The 18,801-nt window shown below is 45.8% G+C and overlaps 1 protein-coding gene across 3 annotated transcripts in view; it reads left to right on the top strand.

Moving 5' to 3' along the window:
* Window positions 1-17,301, top strand: part of LOC124002537 (protein phosphatase 1 regulatory subunit 1A-like) — a 44,670-nt gene extending 27,369 nt beyond the window's left edge. Inside the window, exons 5-8 of one of the 3 annotated variants that reach the window (XM_046310004.1) lie at window positions 6,238-6,294; window positions 8,091-8,258; window positions 15,389-15,520; window positions 16,667-17,301. In XM_046310004.1, the coding sequence (XP_046165960.1) occupies window positions 6,238-6,294; window positions 8,091-8,258; window positions 15,389-15,520; window positions 16,667-16,746 (437 nt within the window). In that variant the 3' untranslated portion in view covers window positions 16,747-17,301. Of the gene's footprint in view, window positions 1-6,237; window positions 6,295-8,090; window positions 8,259-15,388; window positions 15,521-16,660 lie in introns of all 3 variants that reach the window. The other 2 variants (XM_046310002.1, XM_046310003.1) reach the window with 2 other exon arrangements.
* The last annotated feature ends 1,500 nt before the right edge of the window (window positions 17,302-18,801 follow it).

Here is an 18,801-nt window from a genome sequence, read left to right as displayed (position 1 = left end):
GCTTGTGCTTCTAGTTCCGACAATGCAGTGATAACCAACAAGTAATCTAACTAACAATTCCTAAACTACTGTCTTATACACAGTGTAAGGGGATAAAGAATATGTACATAAGGATATATGAATGAGTGATGGTACAGAGCAGCATAGGCAAGATACAGTAGATGGTATCGAGTACAGTATATACATATGAGATGAGTATGTAAACAAAGTGGCATAGTTAAAGTGGCTAGTGATACATGTATTACATAAGGATGCAGTCGATGATATAGAGTACAGTATATACGTATGCATATGAGATTAATAATAATAATAATATATATATATAATATAATAATATAATAATAATAATATTACTAAATGGCATATATTATTATTATAGATGAATAATGTAGGGTAAGTAACATTATATAAGGTAGCATTGTTTAAAGTGGCTAGTGATATATTCACATCATTCCCATCAATTCCCATTATTAAAGTGGCTGGAGTTGAGTCAGTGTCAGTGTGTTGGCAGCGGCCACTCAATGTTAGTGGTGGCTGTTTAACAGTCTGATGGCCTTGAGATAGAAGCTGTTTTTCAGTCTCTCGGTCCCAGCTTTGATGCACCTGTACTGACCTCGCCTTCTGGATGATAGCGGGGTGAACAGGCAGTGGCTCGGGTGGTTGATGTCCTTGATGATCTTTATGGCCTTCCTGTAACATCGGGTGGTGTAGGTGTCCTGGAGGGCAGGTAGTTTGCCCCCCGGTGATGCGTTGTGCAGACCTCACTACCCTCTGGAGAGCCTTACGGTTGAGGGCGGAGCAGTTGCCGTACCAGGCGGTGATACAGCCCGCCAGGATGCTCTCGATTGTGCATCTGTAGAAGTTTGTGAGTGCTTTTGGTGACAAGCCAAATTTCTTCAGCCTCCTGAGGTTGAAGAGGCGCTGCTGCGCCTTCTTCACGATGCTGTCTGTGTGAGTGGACCAATTCAGTTTGTCTGTGATGTGTATGCCGAGGAACTTAAAACTTGCTACGCTCTCCACTACTGTTCCATCGATGTGGATAGGGGGGTGTTCCCTCTGCTGTTTCCTGAAGTCCACAATCATCTCCTTAGTTTTGTTGACGTTGAGTGTGAGGTTATTTTCCTGACACCACACTCCGAGGGCCCTCACCTCCTTCCTGTAGGCCGTCTCGTCGTTGTTGGTAATCAAGCCTACCACTGTTGTGTCGTCCGCAAACTTGATGATTGAGTTGGAGACGTGCGTGGCCACGCAGTCGTGGGTGAACAGGGAGTACAGGAGAGGGCTCAGAACGCACCCTTGTGGGGCCCCAGTGTTGAGGATCAGAGGGGAGGAGATGTTGTTACCTACCCTCACCACCTTTGGGCGGCCCGTCAGGAAGTCCAGTACCCAGTTGCACAGGGCGGGGTCGAGGCCCAGGATCTCGAGCTTGATGACGAGCTTGGAGGGTACTATGGTGTTGAATGCCGAGCTGTAGTCGATGAACAGCATTCTCACATAGGTATTCCTCTTGTCCAGAAGGGTTAGAGCAGTGTGCAGTGTGGTTGAGATTGCATCGTCTGTGGACCTATTTGGGCGGTAAGCAAATTGGAGTGGGTCTAGGGTGTCAGGTAGGGTGGAGGTGATATGGTCCTTGACTAGTCTCTCAAAGCACTTCATGATGACGGAAGTGAGTGCTACGGGGCGGTAGTCGTTTAGCTCAGTTACCTTAGCTTTCTTGGGAACAGGAACAATGGTGGCCCTCTTGAAGCATGTGGGAACAGCAGACTGGTATAGGGATTGATTGAATATGTGCGTAAACACACCGGCCAGCTGGTCTGCGCAGGCTCTGAGGGCGCGGCTGGGGATGCCGTCTGGGCCTGCAGCCTTGCGAGGGTTAAAACGTTTAAATGTCTTACTCACCTCGGCTGCAGTGAAGGAGAGACCACATGTTTTCGTTGCAGGCCGTGTCAGTGGCACTGTATTGTCCTCAAAGCGGGTAAAAAAGTGATTTAGTCTGCCTGGGAGCAGGACATCCTGGTCCGTGACTGGGCTGGATTTCTTCCTGTAGTCCGTGATTGACTGTAGACCCTGCCACATGCCTCTTGTGTCTGAGCCGTTGAATTGAGATTCTACTTTGTCTCTGTACTGACGCTTAGCTTGTTTGATAGCCTTGCGGAGGGAATAGCTGCACTGTTTGTATTCGGTCATGTTACCAGACACCTTGCCTTGATTAAAAGCAGTGGTTCGCGCTTTCAGTTTCACGCGAATGCTACCATCAATCCACGGTTTCTGGTTAGGAAATGTTTTAATCGTTGCTATGGGAACGACATCTTCAACGCACGTTCTAATGAACTCGCACACCGAATCAGCGTATTCGTCAATGTTGTTATCTGACACAATACGAAACATATTCCAGTCCATGTGCTGGAAGCAGCCTTGGAGTGTGGAGTCAGCTTGGTCGGACCAGCGTTGGACAGCGTGGGAGCCTCTAGTTTTAGTTTCTGTCTGTAGGCAAGGATCAGCAAAATGGAGTAGTGGTCAGCTTTTCCGAAAGAGGGGCGGGGCAGGGCCTTATATGCGTCTCGGAAGTTAGAGTAACAATGATCGAAGGTTTTTCCACCCCTGGTTGCGCAATCGATATGCTGATAAAATTTAGGGAGTCTTGTTTTCAGATAAGCCTTGTTAAAATCCCCAGCTAGAATGAATGCAGCCTCCGGATAAATGGTTTCCAGTTTGCAAAGAGTTAAATAAAGTTCGTTCAGAGCCATCGATGTGTCTGCTTGGGGGGGGATATATACGGCTGTGATTATAATCGAAGAGAATTCTCTTGGTAGATAATGCGGTCTACATTTGATTGTGAGGAATTCTAAATCAGGTGAACAGAAGGATTTGAGTTCCTGTATGTTTCTTTCATCACACCATGTCTCGTTAGTCATGAGGCATACGCCCCCGCCACTCTTCTTACCAGAAAGGTGTTTGTTTCTGTCTGCGCGATGCGTGGAGAAACCCGTTGGCTGCACCGCTTCGGATAGCGTCTCTCCAGTGAGCCATGTTTCCGTGAAGCACAGAACGTTACAGTCTCTGATGTCCCTCTGGAATGCTACCCTTGCTCGGATTTCATCAACCTTGTTGTCTAGAGACTGGACATTGGCAAGAAGAATGCTAGGGAGTGGTGCACGGTGTGCCCGTCTTCGGAGTCTGACCAGAAGACCGCCTCGTTTCCCTCTTTTTCGGAGTCGTTTTTTTGGGTCGCTGCATGCAATCCATTCTGTTGCCCTGTTTGTAAGGCAGAACACAGGATCCGCGTCGCAAAAAAACATATTCTTGGTCGTACTGATGGTGAGTTGACGCTGATCTTATATTCAGTAGTTCTTCTCGACTGTATGTAATGAAACCTAAGATGACCTGGGGTACTAATGTAAGAAATAACACGTAAAAAAAACAAAAAACTGCATAGTTTCCTAGGAACGCGAAGCGAGGCGGCCATCTCTGTCGGAAGTAAGATCTCTCCCAGGCAGAGGAGGAAGGGAGCAAGAGCCACGCCCACTATGAAAGGTAAGATCTCTCCCAGGCAGAGGAGGAAGGGAGCAAGAGCCACACCCACTATGAAAGGTAAGATCTCTCCCAGGCAGAGGAGGAAGGGAGCAAGAGCCACACCCACTATGAAAGGTAAGATCTCTCCCAGGCAGAGGAGGAAGGGAGCAAGACCCACGCCCACTATGAAAGGTAAGATCTCTCCCAGGCAGAGGAGGAAGGGAGCAAGAGCCACGCCCACTATGAAAGGTAAGATCTCTCCCAGGCAGAGGAGGAAGGGAGCAAGAGCCACGCCCACTATGAAAGGTAAGATAATATAGCTTAGAAATGTAGAGAAAGTGACACATCAAGTGTGCATCAACATAATGTCATTTCAGACAGGCTCCACAATAATCATGGGACTTTCTTCAATGTAATAATGTGTTAAATCTGCCTAAAACGTGTGAATTGTTTCCTCAGTGTTGCACAAATCAACCTTTTAAAGCCATGTTATGGCTGTGATCCCCGTACAGGGATCAACATCAGGGGACATTTCAGAGTGACTAACTAAAAATACAACTTCGTAAAGTTAATTAAGGGAGTAGCTGCTGATAGTTTCTCTGAGGAGACTGTCCAAGACCCACGTTATATATTCAGATTCAGTTCCCACTCTACTCAGGAACGGAACATAAAACTCCTTAAACTGGAACCAAAATAAATCCTTCTCCTTCTGCAGAACAATCTTTTCAGAAACACTTTTGTTCTAAGACTAGTTTCATAGTTTCTTTGATACCGGCGTATCGTCATCTGCCCACACACCATAACATGGGGAGAGTCACTCATCCGCCCACACACCATAACATGGGGTGAGTCACTCATCCTCCCACACACTATAACATGGGGCGAGTCACTCATCATCCCACACACCATAACATGGGGAGAGTCACTCATCCGCCCACACACCATAACATGGGGCGAGTCACTCATCCTCCCACACACCATAACATGGGGCGAGTCACTCATCCGCCCACACACCATAACATGGGGCGAGTCACTCATCCTCCCACACACCATAACATGGGGTGAGTCACTCATCCGCATACACACCATAACATGGGAAGAGTCACTCATCCGCCCACACACCATAACATGGGGTGAGTCACTCATCCTCCCACACACTATAACATGGGGTGAGTCACTCATCCGCATACACACCATAACATGGGGTGAGTCACTCATCCTCCCACACACCATAACATGGGGCGATTCACTCATCCTCCCACACACCATAACATGGGGTGAGTCACTCATCCTCCCACACACCATAACATGGGGTGAGTCATTCATCCGCCCACACACCATAACATGGGGCGAGTCACTCATCATCCCACACACCATAACATGGGGTGAGTCACTCATCCGCCCACACACCATAACATGGGGAGAGTCACTCATCCACCCACACAACATAACATGGGGCGAGTCACTCATCCTCCCACACACCATAACATGGGGCAAGTCACTCATCCTCCCACACACCATAACATGGGGAGAGTCACTCATCCGCCCACACAACATAACATGGGGTGAGTCACTCATCCTCCCACACCCAATAACATGGGGTGAGTCACTCATCCTCCCACACACCATAACATGGGGCGAGTCACTCATCCGCCCCCACACCATAACATGGGGTGAGTCACTCATCCGCCCCCACACCATAACATGGGGCGAGTCACTCATCCGCCCACACACCATAACATGGGGTGAGTCACTCACTGCAAGCAGCTTGGACTGTAATGAGTGTAGTTAAGAAGGCTGGTTGATTAGAGTAATGAAAAGGACTGATGATGCTCTTCACCTATCGAACCGTGTTAGGACTTCATTATACCTTTAATTAGAACTCTGACACATGATACGTTGACTTTGACTCTCTCTCTCTCTCTCTCTCTCTCTCTCTCTCTCTCTCTCTCTCTCTCTCTCTCTCTCTCTCTCTCTCTCTCTCTCTCTCTCCCCTCCCTCCCTTCCTTCCTCTCTCCCTCCCTCCCTCTCCCTCCCTCCCTCCCTCCCTCCCTCCCTCCCCCTCCCCCTCCTCTCCCTCCCTCCTCTCTCTCTCTCTCTCTCTCTCTCTCTCTCTCTCTCTCTCTCTCTCTCTCTCTCTCTCTCCCTCCCTCCCTCCCTTCCTTCCTCTCTCCCTCCCCCTCCCTTCCTCTCTCCCTCCCTCCCTCCCTCCCCCTCTCTCTCTCTTTCCCTCCCTCCCTCTCTCCCTCTCTCCCTCCCTCCCTCCCTCCCTCCCTCTCTCCCTCCCTCCCTCCCCCCCCCTCTCCCCCCCTCCCTCCCCTCCCTCCCTCCCTCCCTCCCTCCCTCCCTCCCTCCCTCCCTCCCTCCCTCCCTCCCTCCCTCCCTCCTCTCTCTCTCTCTCTCTCTCTCTCTCTCTCTCTCTCTCTCTCTCTCTCTCTCTCTCTCTCTCTCTCTCTCTCTCTCTCCCTCCCTCCCTCCGCCTCCCTCCCTCCCTCCCTCCCTCCCTCTCTCTCTTTCCCTCCCTCCCTCCCCCTCCCTCCCTCCCTCCCTCCCTCCCCCTCCCTCCCTCCCTCCCTCCCTCTCTCTCTCTCTCTCTCTCCCCCTCTCTCTCCCTCCCTCCCTCCCTCAACCCTCCCTCCCTCCCTCTCTCCCTCTCTCCCTCCCTCCCTCTCTCCCTCCCTCCCTCAACCCTCCCTCCCTCCCACCCTCCCTCCCTCCCTACAGAGTTACAGTTCATGGTCGACCACCACCTGTATCAACAGCAGCAGCAGCAGGGTGGAGGTGAGAGGAGATTGTTTCCTAGGTTCCTTTCCTTTTTCTTTTCCCTGGCCAATGTGCCTCCCTTTATGCATTACTTGCTCTTTAGGGGGGTTAGGCTTCATTACTGTTTTTTAACTGCTTATACACTCCTCCTTACACTTGTGGAAATCTTTATGTGCCTTTGAGCTGGGTATGGTAGTAGTTGTCAGGCACATGGGTTTGAGTATGTCAAGAACTGCAACGCTGCTGGGTTTTTCCCATGTGTATCAAGAATGGTCTAACCACCCAAAGGACATCCAGCCAACTTGACACAACTGTGGGAAGCATTGGAGTCAACATGGGCCAGCGTCCCTGTGGAGCGCTTTCAACACCTTGTAGAGTCCATGTCCTGATGAATTGAGACTGTTCTGACACCTTGTAGATTCCATGTCCTCATGAATTGAGGCTGTTCTGACACCTTGTAGATTCCATGTCCTGATGAATTGAGGCTGTTCTGAGGGAGAAAGGGAAGGTTCAACTTAATATTAGTAAAGTGTTGTTAATGTTTTGTACACTCAGTGTAAATCGCAATCTAGGTCAGGTGGGCATCATTTGAAAGATTATTATATTACCAATATGGCTAGCTAAGTTATAAAATACAATCTCAGAGTGTTTAGCCTTTCTAAAACCACCTCAGGCAAACAGAAATGTGGATGCACATAGAACAGAGTCATGAGTGCATTCAGTTCTGTGTGTGTTCCTTGCCTAATCTTCTTCACAATTTGAGGAACACAGGCTCGTTGTGTGCAAGACAACCCAGGCTATAACACATGTCATTCTTGTAACTGTACATAATTTCTGAAATACATTTCACTGAATGATTGATTGATTGACTGAATGATTGATTGATTGACTGAATGATTGATTGATTGACTGAATGATTGATTGACTGAATTATTGATTGATTGACTGAATGATTGATTGATTGACTGATTGATTGATTGACTGAATGATTGATTGATTGACTGAATAATTGATTGATTGACTGAATGATTGATTGATTGATTGGCTGATTGATTGATTGACTGAATGATTGATTGATTGACTGAATGATTGATTGACTGAATGATTGATTGATTGACTGAATGATTGATTGAATGATTGATTGATTGACTGAATGATTGATTGATTGACTGAATGATTGATTGACTGAATTATTGATTGATTGACTGAATGATTGATTGATTGATTGACTGATTGATTGATTGACTGAATGATTGATTGATTGACTGAATAATTGATTGATTGACTGAATGATTGATTGATTGATTGGCTGATTGATTGATTGACTGAATGATTGATTGATTGACTGAATGATTGATTGACTGAATGATTGATTGATTGACTGAATGATTGATTGATTGATTGACTGAATGATTGATTGATTGAATGAATTATTGATTGATTGACTGAATTATTGATTGATTGACTGAATGATTGATTGATTGAGTGATTGATTGAATGATTGATTGATTGACTGAATGATTGATTGAATGACTGAATGATTGATTGACTGAATGATTGATTGATTGACTGAATGATTGATTGATTGATTGATTGATTGATTGACTGACTGAATGATTGATTGATTGAATGAATGATTGATTGATTGACTGAATTATTGATTGATTGACTGAATGATTGATTGATTGAGTGATTGATTGAATGATTGATTGATTGACTGAATGATTGATTGCACAGAAATGTGTTTTCACAAGCTCCATATATATAACACAATATATAGGTGTAGAAGATGAGCATATATGATATTATTCCAGGTGATGAGTGTTCCTCAGAGAGCTGTCTGTCCGACAGACCCAGCCCGGACGATCTGCCCAACGGGGAGGAGGAGGAGGAGCTGGAGCTACCGGAGGACGAGGAGGCCTGGGGAACCGAGGACAAGGTCACTGCAGACGCCCTCGAGAAGCCGCACTGCCAGATGGAGGGTAAGGAAGGAGGAATAAAGGGAGAGATATAGAGAGATAGGAAGAGAGAGATATAGGGAAAGATAGGGAGAGAGAGATATAGAGAGAAAGGAAGAGAGAGATATAACGAAAGATAGGAAGAGAGAGAGATAGGGAAAGATAGGGAAAGAGAGATATAGAGAGATAGGGAAAGATAGGGAGAGAGATATAGGGAAAGATAGGGAGAGAGATATAGGGAAAGATAGGGAAAGAGAGATATAGAGAGATAGGGAAAGATAGGGAGAGAGATATAGGGAAAGATAGGGAGAGAGATATAGGGAAAGATAGGGAAAGAGAGATATAGAGAGATAGGGAAAGATAGGGAGAGAGATATAGGGAAAGATAGGGAGAGAGATATAGGGAAAGATAGGGAAAGATAGGAAGAGAGAGATATAGAGAGATAGGGAAAGATAGGGAGAGAGATATAAGGAAAGATAGGGAAAGATAGGGAGAGAGAGATATAGAGAGATAGGAAGAGAGAGATATAGAGAGATAGGGAGAGAGAGATATAGAGAGATAGGGAGAGATATATATAGAGAGATAGGAAGAGAGAGATATAGAGAGATAGGAAGAGAGAGATATAGGGAAAGATAGGGAAAGAGAGATATAGAGAGATAGGGAAAGATAGGGAGAGAGATATAGGGAAAGATAGGGAGAGAGATATAGGAAAGGATAGGGAGAGAGATATAGGGAAATATAGGGAAAGATAGGAAGAGAGAGATATAGAGAGATAGGGAAACATAGGGAGAGAGATATAAGGAAAGATAGGGAAAGATAGGGAGAGAGATATAAGGAAAGATAGGGAAAGATAGGGAGAGAGAGATATAGAGAGATAGGAAGAGAGAGATATAGAGAGATAGGAAGAGAGAGATATAGAGAGATAGGGAGAGAGAGATATAGAGAGATAGGGAGAGATATATAGGGAATGATAGGAGAGAGATATATAGAGAGATAGGGAGAGAGAGATAGGGAAAGATAGAGAGAGAGATATATAGAGAGATAGGAAGAGAGAGAGATAGAGAGATAGGAAGAGAGAGATATAGAGAGATAGGGAGAGAGAGATATAGAGAGATAGGGAGAGATATATAGGGAAAGATAGGAGAGAGATATATAGAGAGATAGGGAGAGAGAGATAAGGAAAGATAGGGATAGAGAGATAGGGAAATATAGGGAGAGAGAGATAGGGAAATATAGGGAGAGAGAGATGGAAAGATAGGGAGAGAGAGATATAGAGAGATAGGGAGAGAGAGATAAGGAAAGATAGGGAGAGAGAGATATAGAGAGATAGGGAGAGAGAGATAAGGAAAGATAGGGAGAGAGAGATAGGGAAAGATAGGGAGAGAGATATAGAGAGATAGGGAGAGAGATAAGGAAAGATAGGGAGAGAGAGATAGGGAGAGAGAGAGAGGGAAAGATAGGGAGAGAGAGAGAGGGAGAGAGAGAGAGGGAAATATAGGGAGAGAGAGATAGGGAGAGAGAGAGAGATAGGGAGAGAGAGAGAGGGAAAGATAGGGAGAGAGAGGGAGAGAGAGAGAAAGATATAGAGAGATAGGGAGAGAGAGATAAGGAAAGATAGGGAGAGAGATATAGAGAGATAGGGAGAGAGATAAGGAAAGATAGGGAGAGAGAGATAGGGAGAGAGAGAGAGGGAAAGATAGGGAGAGAGAGAGAGGGAGAGAGAGAGAGGGAAATATAGGGAGAGAGAGATAGGGAGAGAGAGAGAGATAGGGAGAGAGAGAGAGGGAAAGATAGGGAGAGAGAGAGAGGGAGAGAGAGAGAGAGGGAAATATAGGGAGAGAGATAGTGGGTAGAGAGATATAGAGAGATAGGGAGAGAGAGATAAGGAAAGATAGGGAGAGAGAGATAGGGAGAGAGAGAGAGGGAAATATAGGGAGAGAGAGATAGGGAGAGAGAGAGAGAGAGATAGGGAGAGAGAGAGAGATAGGGAGAGAGAGATAGGGAGAGAGAGAGAGATAGGGAGATAGACATAGTGGGTAGAGAGAGAGAGAGATAGGGAGAGAGAGAGAGATAGGGAGATAGACATAGTGGGTAGAGAGAGAGAGAGATAGGGAGAGAGACATAGTGGGTAGAGAGAGAGAGAGATAGGGAGATAGACATAGTGGGTAGAGAGAGGGAGAGATAGGGAGAGAGAGATAGGGAGAGAGGGAGAGAGAGATAGGGAGAGAGAGATAGGGAGAGAGAGATAGGGAGATAGACATAGTGGGTAGAGAGAGTAAAAGGTAGGTAATAAATGGGGAAATTAAATGCAGTCCTGACAACAGTGCTCACCTCCTCCCTTTTAATTAAATTCAGCAGTAAAAATAACCTTGAGTTTTCCCTGATGTGTCTGTGTCTGGATGGAGTCAGATCTACTAGTTAGAGTTGTCCCTGCTGTGTCTGGATGGAGTCAGATCTACTAGATAGAGTTGTCCCTGCTGTGTCTGGATAGAGTCAGATCTACTAGATAGAGTTGTCCCTGCTGTGTCTGGATGGAGTCAGATCTACTAGATAGAGTTGTCCCTGCTGTGTCTGGATGGAGTCACATCTACTAGATAGAGTTGTCCCTGCTGTGTCTGTGTCTGGATGGAGTCACATCTACTAGATAGAGTTGTCCCTGCTGTGTCTGGATGGAGTCACATCTACTAGATAGAGTTGTCCCTGCTGTGTCTGGATGGAGTCAGATCTACTAGATAGAGTTGTCCCTGCTGTGTCTGGATGGAGTCACATCTACTAGATATAGTTGTCCCTGCTGTGTCTGGATGGAGTCAGATCTACTAGATAGAGTTGTCCCTGCTGTGTCTGGATGGAGTCAGATCTACTAGATAGAGTTGTCCCTGCTGTGTCTGGATGGAGTCAGATCTACTAGATAGAGTTGTCCCTGCTGTGTCTGTGTCTGGATGGAGTCACATCTACTAGATAGAGTTGTCCCTGCTGTGTCTGGATGGAGTCACATCTACTAGATAGAGTTGTCCCTGCTGTGTCTGGATGGAGTCAGATCTACTAGATAGAGTTGTCCCTGCTGTGTCTGGATGGAGTCAGATCTACTAGATAGTGTTGTCCCTGCTGTGTCTTCATGGAGTCAGATCTACTAGATAGAGTTGTCCCTGCTGTGTCTGGATGGAGTCAGATCTACTAGATAGAGTTGTCCCTGCTGTGTCTGTGTCTGGATGGAGTCACATCTACTAGATAGAGTTGTCCCTGCTGTGTCTGGATGGAGTCAGATCTACAAGATAGAGTTGTCCCTGCTGTGTCTGGATGGAGTCAGATCTACTAGATAGAGTTGTCCCTGCTGTGTCTGGATGGAGTCAGATCTACTAGATAGAGTTGTCCCTGCTGTGTCTGGATGGAGTCAGATCTACTAGATAGAGTTGTCCCTGCTGTGTCTGGATGGAGTCAGATCTACTAGATAGAGTTGTCCCTGCTGTGTCTGGATGGAGTCACATCTACTAGATAGAGTTGTCCCTGCTGTGTCTACATGGAGTCAGATCTACTAGATAGAGTTGTCCCTGCTGTGTCTGGATGGAGTCACATCTACTAGATAGAGTTGTCCCTGCTGTGTCTACATGGAGTCAGATCTACTAGATAGAGTTGTCCCTGCTGTGTCTGGATGGAGTCAGATCTACTAGATAGAGTTGTCCCTGCTGTGTCTGGATGGAGTCACATCTACTAGATAGAGTTGTCCCTGCTGTGTCTGGATGGAGTCAGATCTACTAGATAGAGTTGTCCCTGCTGTGTCTGGATGGAGTCAGATCTACTAGATAGAGTTGTCCCTGCTGTGTCTGGATGGAGTCACATCTACTAGATAGAGTTGTCCCTGCTGTGTCTGGATGGAGTCAGATCTACTAGATAGAGTTGTCCCTGCTGTGTCTGGATGGAGTCACATCTACTAGATAGAGTTGTCCCTGATGTGTCTGGATGGAGTCAGATCTACTAGATAGAGTTGTCCCTGCTGTGTCTGGATGGAGTCACATCTACTAGATAGAGTTGTCCCTGCTGTGTCTGTGTCTGGATGGAGTCACATCTACTAGATAGAGTTGTCCCTGCTGTGTCTGGATGGAGTCACATCTACTAGATAGAGTTGTCCCTGCTGTGTCTGGATGGAGTCAGATCTACTAGATAGAGTTGTCCCTGCTGTGTCTGGATGGAGTCACATCTACTAGATAGAGTTGTCCCTGCTGTGTCTGGATGGAGTCAGATCTACTAGATAGAGTTGTCCCTGCTGTGTCTGGATGGAGTCAGATCTACTAGATAGAGTTGTCCCTGCTGTGTCTGGATGGAGTCAGATCTACTAGATAGAGTTGTCCCTGCTGTGTCTGTGTCTGGATGGAGTCACATCTACTAGATAGAGTTGTCCCTGCTGTGTCTGGATGGAGTCACATCTACTAGATAGAGTTGTCCCTGCTGTGTCTGGATGGAGTCAGATCTACTAGATAGAGTTGTCCCTGCTGTGTCTGGATGGAGTCAGATCTACTAGATAGTGTTGTCCCTGCTGTGTCTTCATGGAGTCAGATCTACTAGATAGAGTTGTCCCTGCTGTGTCTGGATGGAGTCAGATCTACTAGATAGAGTTGTCCCTGCTGTGTCTGTGTCTGGATGGAGTCAGATCTACTAGATAGAGTTGTCCCTGCTGTGTCTGGATGGAGTCAGATCTACTAGATAGAGTTGTCCCTACTGTGTCTGGATGGAGTCAGATCTACAAGATAGAGTTGTCCCTGCTGTGTCTGGATGGAGTCACATCTACTAGATAGAGTTGTCCCTGCTGTGTCTGGATGGAGTCAGATCTACTAGATAGAGTTGTCCCTGCTGTGTCTGGATGGAGTCAGATCTACTAGATAGAGTTGTCCCTGCTGTGTCTGGATGGAGTCAGATCTACTAGATAGAGTTGTCCCTGCTGTGTCTGGATGGAGTCACATCTACTAGATAGAGTTGTCCCTGCTGTGTCTACATGGAGTCAGATCTACTAGATAGAGTTGTCCCTGCTGTGTCTGGATGGAGTCACATCTACTAGATAGAGTTGTCCCTGCTGTGTCTACATGGAGTCAGATCTACTAGATAGAGTTGTCCCTGCTGTGTCTGGATGGAGTCAGATCTACTAGATAGAGTTGTCCCTGCTGTGTCTGGATGGAGTCACATCTACTAGATAGAGTTGTCCCTGCTGTGTCTGGATGGAGTCAGATTTACTAGATAGAGTTGTCCCTGCTGTGTCTGGATGGAGTCAGATTTACTAGATAGAGTTGTCCCTGCTGTGTCTGGATGGAGTCACATCTACTAGATAGAGTTGTCCCTGCTGTGTCTGGATGGAGTCAGATCTACTAGATAGAGTTGTCCCTGCTGTGTCTGGATGGAGTCACATCTACTAGATAGAGTTGTCCCTGATGTGTCTGGATGGAGTCAGATCTACTAGATAGAGTTGTCCCTGCTGTGTCTGGATGGAGTCACATCTACTAGATAGAGTTGTCCCTGCTGTGTCTGTGTCTGGATGGAGTCACATCTACTAGATAGAGTTGTCCCTGCTGTGTCTGGATGGAGTCACATCTACTAGATAGAGTTGTCCCTGCTGTGTCTGGATGGAGTCAGATCTACTAGATAGAGTTGTCCCTGCTGTGTCTGGATGGAGTCACATCTACTAGATATAGTTGTCCCTGCTGTGTCTGGATGGAGTCAGATCTACTAGATAGAGTTGTCCCTGCTGTGTCTGGATGGAGTCAGATCTACTAGATAGAGTTGTCCCTGCTGTGTCTGGATGGAGTCAGATCTACTAGATAGAGTTGTCCCTGCTGTGTCTGTGTCTGGATGGAGTCACATCTACTAGATAGAGTTGTCCCTGCTGTGTCTGGATGGAGTCACATCTACTAGATAGAGTTGTCCCTGCTGTGTCTGGATGGAGTCAGATCTACTAGATAGAGTTGTCCCTGCTGTGTCTGGATGGAGTCAGATCTACTAGATAGTGTTGTCCCTGCTGTGTCTTCATGGAGTCAGATCTACTAGATAGAGTTGTCCCTGCTGTGTCTGGATGGAGTCAGATCTACTAGATAGAGTTGTCCCTGCTGTGTCTGTGTCTGGATGGAGTCAGATCTACTAGATAGAGTTGTCCCTGCTGTGTCTGGATGGAGTCAGATCTACTAGATAGAGTTGTCCCTACTGTGTCTGGATGGAGTCAGATCTACAAGATAGAGTTGTCCCTGCTGTGTCTGGATGGAGTCACATCTACTAGATAGAGTTGTCCCTGCTGTGTCTGGATGGAGTCAGATCTACTAGATAGAGTTGTCCCTGCTGTGTCTGGATGGAGTCACATCTACTAGATAGAGTTGTCCCTGCTGTGTCTGGATGGAGTCACATCTACTAGATAGAGTTGTCCCTGCTGTGTCTGTGTCTGGATGGAGTCACATCTACTAGATAGAGTTGTCCCTGCTGTGTCTGGATGGAGTCAGATCTACAAGATAGAGTTGTCCCTGCTGTGTCTGGATGGAGTCAGATCTACTAGATAGAGTTGTCCCTGCTGTGTCTGGATGGAGTCACATCTACTAGATAGAGTTGTCCCTGCTGTGTCTGTGTCTGGATGGAGTCACATCTACTAGATAGAGTTGTCCCTGCTGTGTCTGGATGGAGTCAGATCTACAAGATAGAGTTGTCCCTGCTGTGTCTGGATGGAGTCAGATCTACTAGATAGAGTTGTCCCTGCTGTGTCTGGATGGAGTCAGATCTACTAGATAGAGTTGTCCCTGCTGTGTCTGGATGGAGTCACATCTACTAGATATGTATTCTACGTTATGGTTACCGTATCGGTGTCTTCGATACGCTATGGGCGTGAACACTATGTTGCCTCATAGTTTGTCAGAATAGAGGCGGAAGATGTATGAAAGGATGCAACACTCTGGTCTAGAGAAAGTCAGAGGGGAACCATCCATTTTGATCCACTGTTCTGGAATGACTCGTTTTAAAGATCGGCATTTAAAGTCACTCAGCATCAGACTGAACAGCTTCTCTCCCGTCTCCATAATACAACAACAACAGGAATTGAACTGGAATAATGGAAATTGGCAAATATGAATTTGATCATTTTAACAGTCATTGCCATTCTATTTAATTAAGGACATTTTCTGTGTTTGCAGCAGAGTTTTCGCGGAACAGTCTATCAGAAGCTACTGGGGGACATGAGTGCCCCCTCTCCGAGGAGGAAGTGGGATGCTCCGCCGTTCCCATGGCAGCAACATCATCGTCACAACAACAACACGCACTAGCAGGTAGGTTGAATCACTGCAGCTGTGGCAGACAGGAGAGACACTCTCCTAATCTCTTTGAATCCTTTAGAAATCAGCCAGACAGCGTTTATTTGTATTTATTTATTTATATCCATTAAACTATTTAACTCTGTGGCTTCATTTGGCATATTAAAAGAGAAAATATCTGTGATAGTGATTTTTTAATTTTTTATTTGACCTTTATATAACCAGGCAAGTCAGTTAAGAACATATTCTTATTTTCAATGACGGCCTAGGAACAGTGGGTTAACTGCCTGTTCAGGGGCAGAACGACAGATTTGTAGCTTTTCAGCACAGGGGTTTGAACTTGCAACCTTCCGGTTACTAGTCCAACGCTCTAACCACTAGGCTACGCTGCCTTGGTTTCAGAGCACCTAACATTCAGTGATATGCCTGCAGTAGTGTGTTGCCGTTGGGAATGTTTTTTTTGTGTTTATAAAATACTGCATACTGACGGTGCCATTGAATGTACGGCAACGTTTTGAAGAGATTTCGAAATTAAAAAAGTTGAAAGAAATATTGTAGGAAAAAAAGATGACAAGCTCTCAAGTTCAACTTTATTTGTCCCAGAGGGCTTATTTTTGGTTTTGCAGGAAAAGAGCATAAAAATGACAAATAAAATCCACATGGATCACAATGACACACAGTCCTAGTGGAATACAATGAACTAGTCCATGAAGTCCTAGTGGAATAGACAGAATATTTGTATGACTTGAAAAAATGTATCATCAAGGTCCCGTCTACCAGGTACAAAGTATATGCTGGCCTTTCTTACACAACATGTCAGTGTTACACTCAGAGTTCCATTTATTATCAATTATTGTGCCAAGATACTTGGAATCTACAGTGTCTACCAGCTGGCCCTTGACGACAGTGTTATGAAATCAATTCTGTCATAACATTTGACTTTCACAGCAACGTACAACGTCATCAACAACAGGGCCATGGGCAGTTTCATCTGCATTAAGGAGACTAACTACTACAGTCGTCGGCAGTCTTCGGGAACCAGCTATTCATCAGTGTACAGGATATAGACGAGTGCTAAGTGGACAAAAATCTTGCCTTATCTTACTGATCGATCTCTCTCTCTCTCTCCCTGTGTGTGTGTGTCCAATATGTCAGCTGCAGACACAACAGCTGCGTCTACAGCGAGTCCACTGGCAGAGAAGAACACGAAGACACCCAACCAGGCCAAACAAGACAAGTAGAACCGTAGAACCGTCTCCACAGCAACCTTGCATGCATCCTAAGTGGCACCCTATTCCCTAGCTATGAAGTGTACTCCTTTTGATCAGAGTAGTGCACTATATTGGGAATAGGGTGCCACTTGGAACGCAACCCTGACGTTCAATAAGTAACTTAGACAGACAGACAGATGACAGACAATGACAGACCATCCTTTTGACAGACAGACTTACGGCTGAATTCAATCTGTATCACAGAGGTATCGCAGAAGATTTGCATTAAAATGCAAATTCATTGGTGTGAAATACTACTTAAGAGTTTTTGGGGTATCGGTATTGTACTTTACTATATATATTTTTGACAACTTTTACTTTTACTCCACTACATTCCTGAAGAATTCATGTACTTTTTACTCCATACATTTTCCCTGACACCTAGAAGTACTCGTTACGTTTTGAATTGCTTAGCAGGACAGGAAAATGGTCCGATTTACACACTTATCAAGAAAACATCCCTGGTCATCCCTACTGCCTCTGATCTGGCGGACTCACTAAACAGAGAACATCCCTGGTCATCCCTACTGCCTCTGATCTGGAGGACTCACTAAACAGAGAACATCCCTGGTCATCCCCACTGCCTCTGATCTGGAGGACTCACTAAACAGAGAACATCCCTGGTCATCCCTACTGCCTCTGATCTGGCGGACTCACTAAACAGAGAACATCCCTGGTCATCCCTACTGCCTCTGATCTGGAGGACTCACTAAACAGAGAACATCCCTGGTCATCCCTACTGCCTCTGATCTGGCGGACTCACTAAACAGAGAACATCCCTGGTCATCCCTACTGTCTCTGATCTGGAGGACTCACTAAACAGAGAACATCCCTGGTCATCCCTACTGCCTCTGATCTGGCAGACTCACTAAACAGAGAAAATCCCTGGTCATCCCTACTGCCTCTGATCTGGCGGACTCACTAAACAGAGAACATCCCTGGTCATCCCTACTGCCTCTGATCTGGAGGACTCACTAAACAGAGAACATCCCTGGTCATCCCTACTGCCTCTGATCTGGCGGACTCACTAAACAGAGAACATCCCTGGTCATCCCTACTGCCTCTGATCTGGAGGATACACTAAACAGAGAACATCCCTGGTCATCCCTACTGCCTCTGATCTGGAGGACTCACTAAACAGAGAACATCCCTGGTCATCCCTACTGCCTCTGATCTGGCGGACTCACTAAACACAAATGCTTTGTTTGTAAATTATGTTTGAGTGTTGGAGTGTGCCCCTGGCTATCTGTAAAAATATATATATATATATTATTGTGCCGTCTGGTTAGCTTAATATAAGGAATGTGAAATAATTTATATATATATTAGCAATTACATTTACTTTTGATACTTAAGTTTGTTTAAAACCAAATACTTTTAGACTTTTACTCAAGTAGTATTTTACTGGGTGACTTTCACTTTTACTTGAGTCATTTTCTATTAAGGTATCTCTACTTTTACTCAAGTATGACAATTGGGTACATTGTTCACCACTGTGTGAAGGTCATTTCTGACTGAACCAACATGTGCAGCTTTTACCGTGAATGCAGTCTCTGCGACCGCGGGAACATTGCCTTTAATTGTCAATGGTTGTCACGCCTGCTCTCGCTCTCCCTCTCTGGCGCTCGACGGCGCCAGGCTCCCCATCATTACACACACCTGTCACCATCATTACACACACCTGTCACCATCATTACACACACCTGTCACCATCATTACACACACCTGTCACCATCATTACACACACCTGTCCCCATAATTACACACACCTGTCACCATCATTACACACACCTGTCACCATCATTACACACACCTGTCACCATCATTACACACACCTGTCACCATCATTACACACACCTGTCACCATCATTACACACACCTGTCACCATCATTACACACACCTGTCACCATCATTACGCACACCTGTCACCATCATTACGCACACCTGTTACCATCATTACGCCCACCTGTCACCATCATTACACACACCTGTCACCATCATTACACACACCTGTCACCATCATT

This window comes from Oncorhynchus gorbuscha, linkage group LG18, assembly GCF_021184085.1.
Source record: "Oncorhynchus gorbuscha isolate QuinsamMale2020 ecotype Even-year linkage group LG18, OgorEven_v1.0, whole genome shotgun sequence".
In the NCBI taxonomy this organism is placed as follows: Eukaryota; Metazoa; Chordata; class Actinopteri; order Salmoniformes; family Salmonidae; genus Oncorhynchus; species Oncorhynchus gorbuscha.
This window is presented reverse-complemented; position numbering and strand designations above follow the sequence as displayed.